Source organism: Camelina sativa, chromosome 3 (genome assembly GCF_000633955.1).
Source record: "Camelina sativa cultivar DH55 chromosome 3, Cs, whole genome shotgun sequence".
Taxonomy (NCBI): Eukaryota; Viridiplantae; Streptophyta; class Magnoliopsida; order Brassicales; family Brassicaceae; genus Camelina; species Camelina sativa.
The window spans coordinates 7,017,290-7,030,088 of record NC_025687.1 but is presented as its reverse complement, the minus strand read 5'-3'; the positions used below and the strand labels follow the sequence as shown (position 1 = coordinate 7,030,088).

General features: G+C 39.4%; 5 protein-coding genes across 7 annotated transcripts in view; 3 read left to right on the top strand and 2 right to left on the bottom strand.

Annotated features, from left to right (window-relative positions):
* LOC104774181 (periodic tryptophan protein 2 homolog) overlaps positions 1–3,310 on the top strand; it is a 4,325-nt gene extending 1,015 nt beyond the window's left edge. Inside the window, exons 2-8 of one of the 2 annotated variants that reach the window (XM_019243467.1) lie at positions 216–1,038; positions 1,136–1,387; positions 1,495–1,587; positions 1,760–2,131; positions 2,260–2,604; positions 2,694–2,921; positions 3,005–3,310. In XM_019243467.1, coding sequence (XP_019099012.1) covers positions 216–1,038; positions 1,136–1,387; positions 1,495–1,587; positions 1,760–2,131; positions 2,260–2,604; positions 2,694–2,921; positions 3,005–3,175 — 2,284 coding nt within the window. In that variant the 3' untranslated portion in view covers positions 3,176–3,310. Of the gene's footprint in view, positions 1–28; positions 1,039–1,135; positions 1,388–1,494; positions 1,588–1,759; positions 2,132–2,259; positions 2,605–2,693; positions 2,922–3,004 lie in introns of both variants that reach the window. The other variant, XM_010498846.2, reaches the window with a different exon arrangement.
* Positions 3,342–4,530, bottom strand: LOC104774196. The gene has a single exon (XM_019243468.1). The coding sequence runs from the start codon at positions 4,349–4,351 to the stop codon at positions 3,569–3,571; it is 783 nt and encodes a 260-aa protein (XP_019099013.1). The 5' UTR covers positions 4,352–4,530; the 3' UTR covers positions 3,342–3,568.
* LOC104774170 (uncharacterized protein At1g15400-like) lies at positions 5,028–12,717 on the top strand. Its single transcript, XM_010498837.1, has 2 exons — positions 5,028–5,057; positions 12,019–12,717. The coding sequence occupies exon 2, from the start codon at positions 12,035–12,037 to the stop codon at positions 12,512–12,514; it is 480 nt and encodes a 159-aa protein (XP_010497139.1). The 5' UTR covers positions 5,028–5,057; positions 12,019–12,034; the 3' UTR covers positions 12,515–12,717.
* Positions 6,348–8,141, top strand: LOC104774147 (WD repeat-containing protein 43). Its single transcript, XM_010498816.2, has 7 exons — positions 6,348–6,473; positions 6,569–6,667; positions 6,786–7,024; positions 7,116–7,198; positions 7,288–7,399; positions 7,512–7,574; positions 7,766–8,141. Exons 1-7 carry the CDS (start codon positions 6,428–6,430, stop codon positions 7,952–7,954), a joined length of 831 nt encoding a protein of 276 aa, XP_010497118.1. The 5' UTR covers positions 6,348–6,427; the 3' UTR covers positions 7,955–8,141.
* Positions 8,240–11,036, bottom strand: LOC104774154 (probable amino-acid racemase). 2 transcript variants are annotated; one of them, XM_010498827.2, is made up of 3 exons: positions 10,518–11,036; positions 9,249–10,231; positions 8,240–9,165 (listed from the first exon to the last, which is right to left on the bottom strand). In XM_010498827.2, the coding sequence occupies exon 3, from the start codon at positions 9,149–9,151 to the stop codon at positions 8,384–8,386; it is 768 nt and encodes a 255-aa protein (XP_010497129.1). In that variant the 5' UTR covers positions 9,152–9,165; positions 9,249–10,231; positions 10,518–11,036; the 3' UTR covers positions 8,240–8,383. The 2 variants fall into 2 exon arrangements, with proteins under 2 accessions (XP_010497129.1, XP_010497123.1); XM_010498821.2 differs by having other exon boundaries at positions 8,240–10,231.

The window sequence follows — 12,799 nt, the reverse complement described above, 5'->3', positions numbered from 1 at the left end:
ACTTTCCTACTCGCCGTCGATGAAGAAGATCGATGCATTTTCATCAACTTGCCTCGACGGGTGATTCTTCATAGAATAACCTTTAAGGATAAAGTCGGCGCCTTGAAGTTTAGCCCTGATGGTAAGTTTTTCGCTGTTGGAATTGGTAAGTTGGTTCAGATATGGCGTTCACCTGGTTTCAGGCGAGCTGTTTTCGCCTTTGAGCTGGTTAGGACTTTTGCTAATTCTGATGATAAAGTTGTTTCCTTGGAGTGGAGCTTGGAGTCTGATTATTTGCTCGTTGGCTCAAAGGATTTAGCAGCTAGGTTGTTTTGTGTTAGAAAGCTCAAGGGTGCCTTGAATAAGCCCTTTTTGTTTCTCGGTCATAGAGATTCTGTTGTGGGTTGCTTCTTTGGTGTTGATAAATTGACTAACAAGGTCAACAGGGCTTTCACTATTGCACGGGACGGTTACATTTTTAGTTGGGGCTATACTGGAGAGGATGTTAAAATGCATGAATCAGAAGATGGCCACTCTGAGCCACCCTCACCTGATACTCCAGAGAGGGCTGATGAGGTGATGGTGGATGGCGTTGGGACTGATCTTAAAAAAAGAAAAGAGTACGACGGTAAAGATCGTGATTCAGATGAAGAAGGAGGAGATGATGAAGAGTATATGCACAGAGGGAAATGGGTTTTGTTGAGGAAGGATGGGTTTAATCAGGCTTCAGCAAAGGTGACAGCTTGCGATTATCATCAGGGGCTCGACATGGTTGTGGTAGGGTTCTCAAATGGTGTTTTCGGGCTTTATCAGATGCCAGATTTCATCTGTATCCATCTGCTGTCTATTTCTAGGGAGAAGCTAACAACAGCTGTCTTTAATGAGCGTGGTAATTGGCTGACCTTTGGTTGCGCCAAACTCGGGCAACTGTTAGTCTGGGAGTGGCGATCTGAAAGCTATATACTGAAGCAACAAGGACACTATTTTGATGTCAACTGTGTCACGTACTCACCCGATTCACAATTCTTGGCAACTGGTGCTGATGATAACAAAGTCAAGGTATTTAAATCTCAAAGACCTAACCGTTATATCTTATACCATTCTCATCTGTTTCTGAATTTAACCAGCCTCTCTTTTGTAATATCGCATTTTTCAGGTGTGGAACGTTATGTCAGGATCATGTTTCATCACATTCACCGAGCATACTAACGCAGTGACTGCTCTTCATTTTATGGCTGATAACCACTCCCTCTTAAGCGCATCTCTGGACGGCACTGTTCGTGCTTGGGATTTTAAAAGATACAAAAATTACAAGACATACACAACCCCTACACCCCGGCAGTTTGTTTCCTTAACAGCAGACCCTAGTGGTGATGTCGTCTGTGCTGGGACCCTAGATTCATTCGAGGTATTTAAACCTAGGCCTACTGATTCCAGTCACATACTCAGAAATACTGAATCACAGTTTTTTTTTCTTTGGGTGAGGTGGCTAATTTTATGTTTGCCTGTCTGCAGATTTTTGTATGGTCCAAGAAGACTGGGCAAATAAAGGATATTCTGAGTGGGCATGAGGCTCCCGTTCATGGGTTGATGTTTTCACCCTTAACGGTAAATATACTATAATAGTCTCGTGTTTTGTTTAGTCGAAATATATTTTGTTGCTTGACCCCCTAAACAATTATGTGAATATTAGCTAATGACGTAGTCATGTATACTTCTGGCTTATGGTGTTATAAATTCTATGCCTAATATACTACTTCATATCTTTCTTTCCCTGCAGCAAATTTTAGCTTCATCCTCCTGGGACAAGACAGTTCGGTTGTGGGATGTGTTTGCTAGCAAAGGCACTGTGGAGAGATTTCAACACAACCACGATGTTCTAACTGTTGCCTACCGTCCTGATGGGAAGCAATTAGCCTCGAGTACGCTAGATGGGCAGATCCATTTCTGGGACACCATTGAAGGTGTGTTGATGTACACCATAGAGGGGCGGAGAGATATCGCTGGAGGTCGGGTTATGACTGACCGTCGGTCTGCAGCTAATTCAAGTTCTGGAAAGTGTTTTACAACATTGTGCTATTCTGCTGATGGAGGCTATATTCTAGCCGCAGGAACTAGCAGATATATTTGCATGTATGACATTTCAGATCAGGTTAGCTCATTAACTCTTCTTGGAGTACAGCTTTTCTTGGTGTAGATTGTTTGATGCAGATTTTGAAAAACTCGTGTTTGTATTGTAAGTGTACTGAAGTCAAAGTGTTTGGAATATCATCTTTTCAGGTTCTTTTGAAAAGGTTTCAGATATCTCATAATCTGTCATTAGATGGGGTTCTTGACTTTTTGAATTCCAAGAAGATGACAGAAGCAGGACCAATGGATCTGATCGATGATGACAACAGCGATGAAGAAAGTGGCATTGACAAACAGTCTCGGGGAAATTTGGGTTACGATCTGCCTGGATCCAGGCCTAACCGCGGCAGGCCTATTATCCGGACAAAAAGCCTCAGCATTGCCCCAACTGGAAGAAGCTTTGCAGCTGCAACTACCGAAGGAGTTCTTATCTATTCAATCGATGAATCCTTCATCTTTGATCCAACCGATCTTGACATAGACGTTACTCCAGAGGTGAGCCTTTGTAAATCGCTGGTGGTTGTTGTAGACTTGTATTCTGATTATTGGTTTTGGAAAGCAAAGCTAATGTGTTGTTTGTGCAGGCTATTGAGGCTGCCATAAAGGAGGATGAAGTGAGCAGAGCACTTGCTCTGAGTATGCGTTTGAACGAAGACAGACTCATCAAAAAATGCATCTTTGCTGTAGCCCCTGCAGACATAAAAGCTGTTGCAATCTCTGTCCCCCAGAAATACTTAGAACGGCTTATGGAAGCTTTGGTGGATCTGCTTGAGAACTGTCCTCATCTGGAGTTCTTACTTCACTGGTGTCAGGTAAAATACTATTTTCGCTGGAGTTCTTTCTTTTGTTGGTTAATCTCTGCTCTGAACCTGATCAAACTTCTATTTATGTGCAGGAAATCTGTAAGGCACACGGAAGCTCCATTCAGCGTAACTACAGAAATCTATTACCTGCACTGAGATCGTTGCAGAAGGCAATCACCAGAGCTCACCAGGATCTGACAGATATGTGTTCGTCCAATGAGTACACGCTTCGCTACTTGTGTTCTGTTCCAAACAGTCATTGATTATGTTTTCTGCACTATGTATCACCGGAAATTTTCATCTTCCTTTTTCGGGGGTAACACTTTCGAAGTTTTGATATATGTATTTCAAATGTGAAAACAAAATGGAGCTAAGAAGTTAAAACATATTCCTGCGTAGTTTGTGAAGAATGCAAGTAGCAACCATAAAGAGTATCAAGAATGTGAATAATTTGATTTGACAGAAAGTTTTGAAGAGGTAAAAGATGATGAGCCCAAGCTATGGATACTTAACTAACAGAAGAAACTAAAAATACAAACAATATAAATTTATGCCTAGAACAAGAACTGATGTCGCTATAAAAAGATTACATTATGGAAAAAAATGGAGACATCAAAACTTTGGACGATATAACCATAGACTCAGCACTTGAATCTTCACGGAGTCCATCTGGTAAACATGGTCCCATGAAACTCCAGTCGGGGCATGTGAGCCGGGTGGTTGTCAGCACTTGCTTGGCTCGTTGCACGGCTCTCCAAGGACACGTCAAGAAACAGATTATGCATGAACGAATCGAAGTTGAGATCAATCATGGGATGGCGATATGGAAGCTGATGGAGGGAGCTCGCCAACAATCTCTGTTCTGCATCCCATCTCTGACGGGCGTTGAGCATTTCAATGTACTCAGCCTCTCTCTCCAATTGTTCCCACATGTGTTGCTCCCAAGGGTCCAACTTGGGTGGTGTGAAACCAGGATGCTCAGTTTTCAAGTGATTCTTCAGCTGAGCATAGGTGCCAGAGAAATCACACTTGTCGACAGAACAACACCTCGGCCTAGCATTCATGAATCTGCGAGCACAAGTCGACTTCATTGTCCCATGAACCTCTCCTCTGCAGTAAGGACAGTTTAGAGTCTTGCCACTACAACGGCTGGTGGTGTTGTTTCTGCGGTACTGCTTGAAACAGTTGGAGTGACGGGCACTAGTGTCACACATGTAAGCGCGACACCCTTTGGAGAAGGAAGAGCACTGCAAGAGGACGGCATTGTGAGGAGGCTCCATACAGATGACACACCTAACATCCTCCCATTCACTCACACTCTCTAACTCAAGAGGTGACTCGACTTCTTTTTGTTTCTTGTTCCTACAAGAGCGAAGCGGGTAAGGAGAGACCCTGTGTGTGTTGCTTGAAACCGGCATTTTCCGTCTTTCCTTGTGCATCAGACACACACACACACACTGAAACGAATAGAAAAAAAGTGTTAATTCAAGACTGCAGATCAAGATATATGTCTGTAGAGAAGCTAATTGAAACTGCAAAGATCATATCACAAAGCCTAAGACTCAAAAATGTATTATTACATTCCAATGCAAAAATCAAAGGAAACAAGACAAAGCAAGGAGCTCAACCATATGAACTCAATCACACTGATGATTACATTCTCAAAATGATGAGATAGACTCAAAGGAAGAGGAGACAATTTTTATTATTATTATTTGATTGGAGAAACGAAAAGAAACTGTTCACTTATCGCAAACAGTTTCTAAAGACTTGTCAATCATCTCATCGACGATTAAACATTCAGATTCATACGAAGATTTCAAAACCCAAAAAGAAAAACAGATCAATTCGATTGCAATTCTAGAAAACTTCGCCCAAAAAAAAAAAAAAAAAAAAAACGCGAAATTGACGACCAGAAAAATTCTGATCACATCCACAAAAACGGAAAACGACAGAACATCATCAGGATCGAGAGAGAAACCCAACCCAACCCAACCCGAGTGAATCAATCAATCGTCAATAAGAGAAAAAAGAAACGGAAGCCTATTATTATTATTATACCTTTGGCCGGAGAGAAAAATTAAAAAGAGGCTTCTCTTCTTCTTTGAGAGAGAGAGAGAGAGAGAGAGAGAGAGAGAGAGAGAGGTTCGCTCCTCGTAAAGAGTTTCGTATGAAACGGTGAAGATGAAAAGAAAAAAAATAAAAATATGGGGGATGATGCGCGTGCGTGAATGTGAGATTGTCCGGGTGGTCTTTTGTTTTTATAGGCGTCGTCGAAAGAGAAAAAAGAGAAAGATGTCATTTCAGACATGACAAGAATACCCCTTCCTTCTTTGTAATATAAGTCCACCCTTCCCTCTCATTTACTTTCCTCCTTTTGCCTATTTAACCACATTTGTCTTTTTGACTTTCTTTGTCTTTCCTTTTTTTTTTTCCTTTCCTTTTAAACGGCTTTCAAAAAGTTTATTTTCATTTTTTGCCCAAACATATTTATATACATGTCACATGAATAAGAAAATTATTCATATAAATGATTGGATATTTTGCTTCTTCTTTTTTTTTTTTTTTTTTTTTCCATAGAAAATCAAATTACTCATATTTTGTTTCTGTATATACATTCACTAAATAGTACAAGCATAACTTTTACAAAAGTAATGTGGTAATCTTCTTATATAATTCTTTTAAAATCTTTTGGGAATATATATATAATATTTAACAAGAATTATTTATAGGTAACACATCATATAAAACCATAACGTTAACTTTTTGGCCTTTAAAAGTATTTATCCTTATTAACTTTTTGTTGACCAAAAAATAAATGTATTTGTCATATTTTTAATCTTAACAAATTACATTATTTCTTATGTCCTAAAATATGCTTCTTTATTCTCTGTATCTTTTGAAAATAAAATAAAAAGTTTATCTTCCCTAATAAAGTGGGGTGAAAGAAAGCAAATATATCATCTATTTAGCTGTCATGTATATGATGTATATATACATATTGTCTTTTTTTTTTCTTTCTCTTTTTGATAATACATGTTACTAGTATCCTGGATTCTGTATCCAAATTTTATTTTAAGGTGTAGATAACAGATACCTTTCTAGTAAAAAAAAAAATATAACACAATCCAAATCCTAGATCTTGCCAGTTGCCACTAATATGCAAGGTGCAAGGAATGAGCTCGTGTCAGTATCAACGACATTGCTTCCATCTATTTTTTATCCCAAACTATTTTTCTTGAGGAGATAAGTCTTTTATTCGTATTATTGAGAAAATGTATTAAAAAAAAAACTATATAATGAGATATTGGAACAGACTACTCGATAAACTCAGCCCAACTATTGGGTTAAGTCGGCCCAACCAAAAAAAAAAAGCGTTTCGGTTCGGTTCACCCAACTTGACCCGACCCGCAGCTTTTTTAGTTGTGTGAACTGTGAAGTTGTTGCGGCTAGAAAGAAGAACCCTAACTAAACCCACGTCGGCCTCTCTCTCTCTCTCTCCTCGATCGCCGACCATGGCCAAGGACAAACTCAAGCCTCTTCTCTCCTCCGACGGTGGAGGTTTGGTTTATTTCATTCTATATCCCCTTTTCTTTTACTCAATTTTACGCTCATAGCTAACCCCTTTCTCTTGTTTTTTTTTATGAATTCAACAGGTGAAATCGCCGATACTCCTTCCCGAGAGAAGAACCATAAGAAGAAGAGCAGGAAGCGAGCTGAACCTGAACCCGAGTTACCCTCTACGCGCGATTCTGGTAAATTTTACAGCTTTCCTTATGGTTAAAATGGATGTTGTGGATAAAGCTCTGGAAGAGTCCACTTAAAGATAGTTGGCCAATCTGATATTAGGGTTCATGTTTGATTGGTATATAGGTCTTGATGAAGATAGAGATGGAGTGCTAGTAGATGATACTCATAATGAGCCAACGATAGGTGATAAACTTGAGAGTCTTGACTTATTAAGCGGCGAGAAGCTTATCGGTGACGCTTCTGCTGCTCCCAGTGATGATAAGCCACCTACTGCAGCCTCTGTTAACGTTCTTCTGAGACAAGCATTGCATGCTGATGATCGATCTCTTCTACTAGACTGCTTGTACAACCGAGATGAGCAGGTTCACTATATATTATATTCCCTGTCTGTTTCTTTACCATCATGTAGTTTGTTTATTTTACTTAATTCTTCAAGCTCTCTATGCATTGCAGGTGATTGCTAATTCGGTTGCTAAGTTGAATTCAGCTGAGGTACTCAAGCTTCTAAGTTCCCTTCTACCAATACTACAATCAAGGTGAGAGAGTTGATGCTCTAAATATGTTTTTCCTGGGTGTATGAGCTGAAACTGGTATTCAAGTGGTGATTTTTTTTGCTTTATTACAGAGGTGCAATTTTGGCTTGTACGCTTCCGTGGATAAAGAGTCTGTTACTTACTCATTCTAGTGGAATTATGTCCCAAGAGTCATCGGTGCTCGCATTAAACACCATGTATCAGGTTAGGAACTGCTTTTCTTGTTGTACGGCTGTGCTTGCCATGTATCAGAGATACAGATCAGAAAGTCACTAGATGAATCCTTGATGTGTTTTTTTTGTTGTTGTGTGTGCAGCTCATCGAATCACGGGTTTCAACTATTCATACTGCCGTTGAGGTTTCAAGTGTCTTGGACTTGGTACGTATTCTCTTACTGTGAAATGTGGAAGAATTTGATTTCAATCTTTAGCCTAGTGGTAGCAATAGATTCCATAAATCACTCAGGGGATAATAACACACAATGGAAGTCCTGAGATCACCTTGCATGGATAACAGACTTATGGACTGTATTTTATGTTACTCATTTGTCATTGATTGTGTTAATCGTAGATTGTGGATGACTTGGATGAAGAAGAAGAAGATGAAGGTCCCGTAATCTATGAGGACAAGGACAGTGATGAAGAAGAAGGAGAAGGAATAGAGGAAGCAATGGAGACAGATGAAGAGGCAGACGACTCAGCCGATGAAGCAGCTGATGGTGTGAATGATTTTGAAGGATTTGACGACATGAGCGATTGAGAAGGCTCCTGAAAACAAAAGTTTTGATTTGTGTGATGAGACTGATTGATTGTTAGATGTTAAAGAGTATGGCTAAAGGGTACAATCTCTCATCAAGAAGTCTCGGCACCTACTCTGTAATACGTAATGATTATATCGATGTGGACGAGACTTTGTATTGTGAAAGAGTTTATTATTTTTTCTTAAAGGGAAAAGTTGACAAGAATAAGAAGGTAGAAGTAAAAATGGTAATAAGAGAAGATGAAAAGGTCAAGCATGGTTTAGAAAATGATGGATCTTAACAGCTAAAAAGGCTCCCCTTGAAAAATGGAACTCCATTGATAGAAGAGAAAAACGTGACGCATTCACATAGATATGATTATAAAAAGAAGAAACTGTTTTGAGAGTAGATAATACTAGCGTTATAAGAAAGTATCACAAAGTCACTTTTTAGATAAATGATAGGATAAATTGCTCCAATGGACACAATAGAATACTGACATTGCTTTGGAGTTTATCCTGGTAGAACCCTGCGGATAACGTGGCGCTAGTAGCCATCACACCTACACGCAGAGGATTCCCAGCTTCAAGGGGCTTCATTTTCGCCTCTTGCAGCTCTTTAGCAATGCATTCACCCATGTGAAGCAGAGGAACTGAACTCCCTTCACAAACCTCTTCATACCATATATGTGCAATATGGCAGGGCATTACGATTAATTTAGCTCCACAACTCTCAAGATATCTCCTCTTATTCCTTAGGTTTTCCACAATTAGCTTTGGATCCACCGGTGTACTCTCTGCTCTATGGTAAAGAGAAGGATACGAGTTCTCCTCGTATAAGAGAAGCTCCTTGTTGAGTGCAGGATCCGAGCAAAGCACGAAAGGTAACGAGCTTATACCACCTTTTGAGCTCCAATCCACGAGTTTCTTCACAAATTTAAGAGTGGAATCAGTTGAAACGCCTCCAATAATCCCCAATGTGTTGGCCTGCCTAAACAAAGAATCTGCAGAAAGACTGTTTAAATTGTTTCTCGAATCCTCACTCAGACAAAAACCTTTCTTGGGCTTGTGAAGATTATTGCTTTCGTCCATATGCAAGAGGACTGAAGACGGTGGCGTGGCAAGGATACGACTCAGTCTTACCTTACACGAAATCTGACTAGAGTAGCATACATGAGCTAAGCCATGAGATGGGTTGGTGAAAAATTGAAGATACATCACCAAGCTTCTGTCTGAAAATGTTTTCTGATAGTTAGTACTCCAGCGATACCTTTGACAAAATTACCAGAATTTTCCAACTTGTTCCCGCACTAACCTGAATCTTACTTCCTATTTAACTTCCAAAAAATAACCTCAAAGCTCTATATCCAGCTCAGATTCAAAAAAGGAAGCAACTTTTCAGCTTACAGAGTCGTAATCGTAAGGACCTTTTCTGGCTTTCTGGAGTAAGATCCTACGATCGTAACATCAACTCACTCTCTGCAGCTCCAAGCGGAATGGACTCAAATTCCACCTATGAACCTGAGCTCTCAAAACCAGCCAAGATATCTGGCAAACAGAAGAACCAGAATCTCTCCTTAATAAGACAGAAATAAACCTCTAGCTGTATCTAGGACCTTTATACCGAAGATTCTCTCTTAAACACCAAATCTTTGAAAGTTATTGGGCAAGATGACTGATTGCCTTTTTCTTCAGATGACAGAAAAACAAAAAGGACACAGTACTAAAAGAACAGGTGGGGCATCAACATGGAAGAACAACGGCCTCAAATCAACCCAAGATTTCACTTCTATCAAAGAAACCAATCCTATGAAAACTGGACCAGGAGTAGTCGCATCAAGTTGAAGTGAGAAATCTTTGCCTCAGATAAACAATCATACTTCCATAGGATATCACCATCAGGCAGTAAAGAATATGGAAATAAACCACAATGTAAGGCGTTAAGTTCAAGAAGAGGTGTCTCTGTCTGGTTCTTTTTTTCAGTTTCGTGTGATATTTTATATATATCCTGCAACATGTGGGTTGTCTCTGTTAGGTGGAATCCTTTGTTGTTCTTGTCAGCTACTGAATCCCACATGGTCCATCAGCCATCAAAAGGTCCAGTCGAATTTTATAATCCCTTCAATCAATGGAATCCTCCAAAAACTCAACTCGTGTATTTGTAAGAGATCTCAACAAGTGTTGATCTTCTGATGGACACAAAATGCAGAAACAGCTTCGGTAGTACAATTGAAGTTTCTTTTGCTCACTCGTACAATTACAAGCATATACCCTTCAAGGTCTGAGCATAGTCTCCCACTACACAAACAAGTTCAACCAAACCACAAAAGAAAAGATAAATTTTTAGTAAAGTAGAAGTAGAATACTTAACGCTGGGAACACAAGATTCAATTGGAACAGACACCAAAATCAGACTTTGAAATGTAAAGTGCGATATATGTATCTAGCATCTAATTACCCTACAAACAAATGTCATGCTCTAGATTCTAGATGTTAAGAAATTTTCCGTAGCAAAAAAAAAAAAAAAAAAAAACACCTTTCTACATTCGTGGAAATGGCAAAAAACCCAGATGATGTTTTTTACCTGAAAGGAGGGGTCTGTGAAGCTAATCATCGAAGAGACTCTGTCTCCGAAGAAACCATTGTGTTCTTTTGTCCACAACCAAAATCCAAAATCAGAACACTGAAAAACACCATTGTGTGTGTGTACTTCTCTTTTGTCCCACATCGGCTACTTGACTCTAAAATGTTCTACTTTATAAATGAAGTTAAAGCAGATAGTGTACGTCGAGCTCAGTAACGAGGGCTTGTGACCCAAGTGGGGACAATAAGTTGGTGGAACACTGGCTCGGTCCACGGGTCGGATCTGTAGTGGCATTGTTCCGAGCTGCCCAGTCCAAGCTGTGAGTGATCTGTGTGAGTTGAGCAAAGGCTCTTCTCAGACGGTTCCTGAAGTTGGAGGGCAATGCGTGAGGCTGGTTTCACAGAGCAGCGATTACCTCCCGCTCTCAGCGGTGGACGGATCACAGCTCGACGCCACTCAGATTCACCGTGGCCTGCTGGCTCGTTCCCAGCTGGACCACCATTTTTTTTTTGCTTCCAATTTTTTCATACGTGGGCTTTTGATATGGGCCTGAGAGTATATATTTCAATAACTTCCTCATTGTTTAGGCCCCGTAGTTTGGTGCTATCGATTTAATCTTCCTCTGCTTCAACATTGCTGAGTTGTGCCAACTCGAATGGCTTATGAGTCTGTATGTTGAGAACATTATTATAATCCCTCTTTATAATATTTTGAGAAAAACAGATTTGTTAAACCCACCACATGTTCATGTTATTTATTTAGTTTGATAATGAGAGAAACACAGAAGATGTTGTTATTGAATGGAATACTTTATAATAATATTACAGAAAGATGTTGACTTGTTGGTAACCGAATTACTTTGACCCACTTTCACCTCCCTATATTGTGTTTTGTCCTAAACGAAATCTTGTCTTCAATATCATCATATGCTCCACTTACTCACCTAATAGATTTGGTTTACCGAAATGAGGAAGATAGTTTTAAACTAATGTGTCCTCTGTAAGTCAATTAATTCTCCTGTTCTTTTTTTAACCTATTATCTAATCCGCGCAATTTGTTTTAAATAAACACAATTAGTTAATTACAAGGGAGAAAAATAAGTCTTTGGTAATAAAATAACATATTTGAAGTGTATGGATCTGAAAAATGGATCTAAGAGGAATCCGATTAAAGATGCATACAAACAAACAAAAACATAAAAGGATAATTTAATAACTCTGATTTCTCTAAGAGAAAAATGAAACGGTTGCATCCGGTTAATTAATGTAAATCGTTAAAAAATTGGAAACATCATCATAAATATAATAGAGAGTAATAATAAATAGTGGACCGACCCTCCTACTCTAAAAAAAATAAAGAAAAATTGAGGACAGAAATAAAAGAAACCAAGTCTGGAACACAATGATTGATTGATTAATCACTTCTTATTATAAACTCACTTTTTTTTTTCTAGTTTTCTTCTCCTTCTTCTTCTAGCGAGCTCTCTTTTAGAAATCAAAAGAGAGAGAGAGAGATCCATGGAGGGTCTTCAAAGATCAACCATCTCGTTCCGTCGGCAAGGATCTTCCGGTATAGTCTTTGACGATCGTCTCATCGCGGAACTTAACAAATCTGGCAGCGGCGGCGGCAGCAACGAGCAGAAAGACGAAAGTCAACGCGACGAACAACCTAAACCGTTGTCTGAAAGCTCGGACCAACAACAAGTCGTCAAACCTATAATCGCTGCCGGAGAGGAGAAAGACAACAAGCTCAAACCTATTAAAACCGGTGGAGGAGGTATAGAGAGGAGTCGATCTAACGGCGGAGGAGCTCAACGACATCAAAGAACAACCGGAAGAGTGTCTCCGGCTGTAGACCCTCCGTCTCCGAGAATTTCGTCATGCGGTTGTTGCTCTGCTTTTGCTAAGAATCCGCCGGGGAAGAAGAAGGTTAACAACCCGAGGAAAAGGCCGCCTAAACGTAGATCGAGGGAGATAGAGGTAGGCGTCAGGATTTAATCAAACAACTCATGAGAGCAACAAAAAAAAAAAAATACTACTAGTATACACTTTTGTCTTTGATCTTTCTTTTTTTTTTTTTATTGATTTTTTATGTTGTTGTGTGCTCTGTTATAAAACTTTTAATTTGATTTTTCGATTTGATCAAACAGACTTTGGTGTATTGTATAAATTATATATATGTCTTTCTTTGTTTTCTTCCATTTCTGTACATATCAAAAACTTCCGATTAGTGGGATTATTCTGAAACAACTTCAAGTCCCTTCCGATGGCTCACTGAATCTG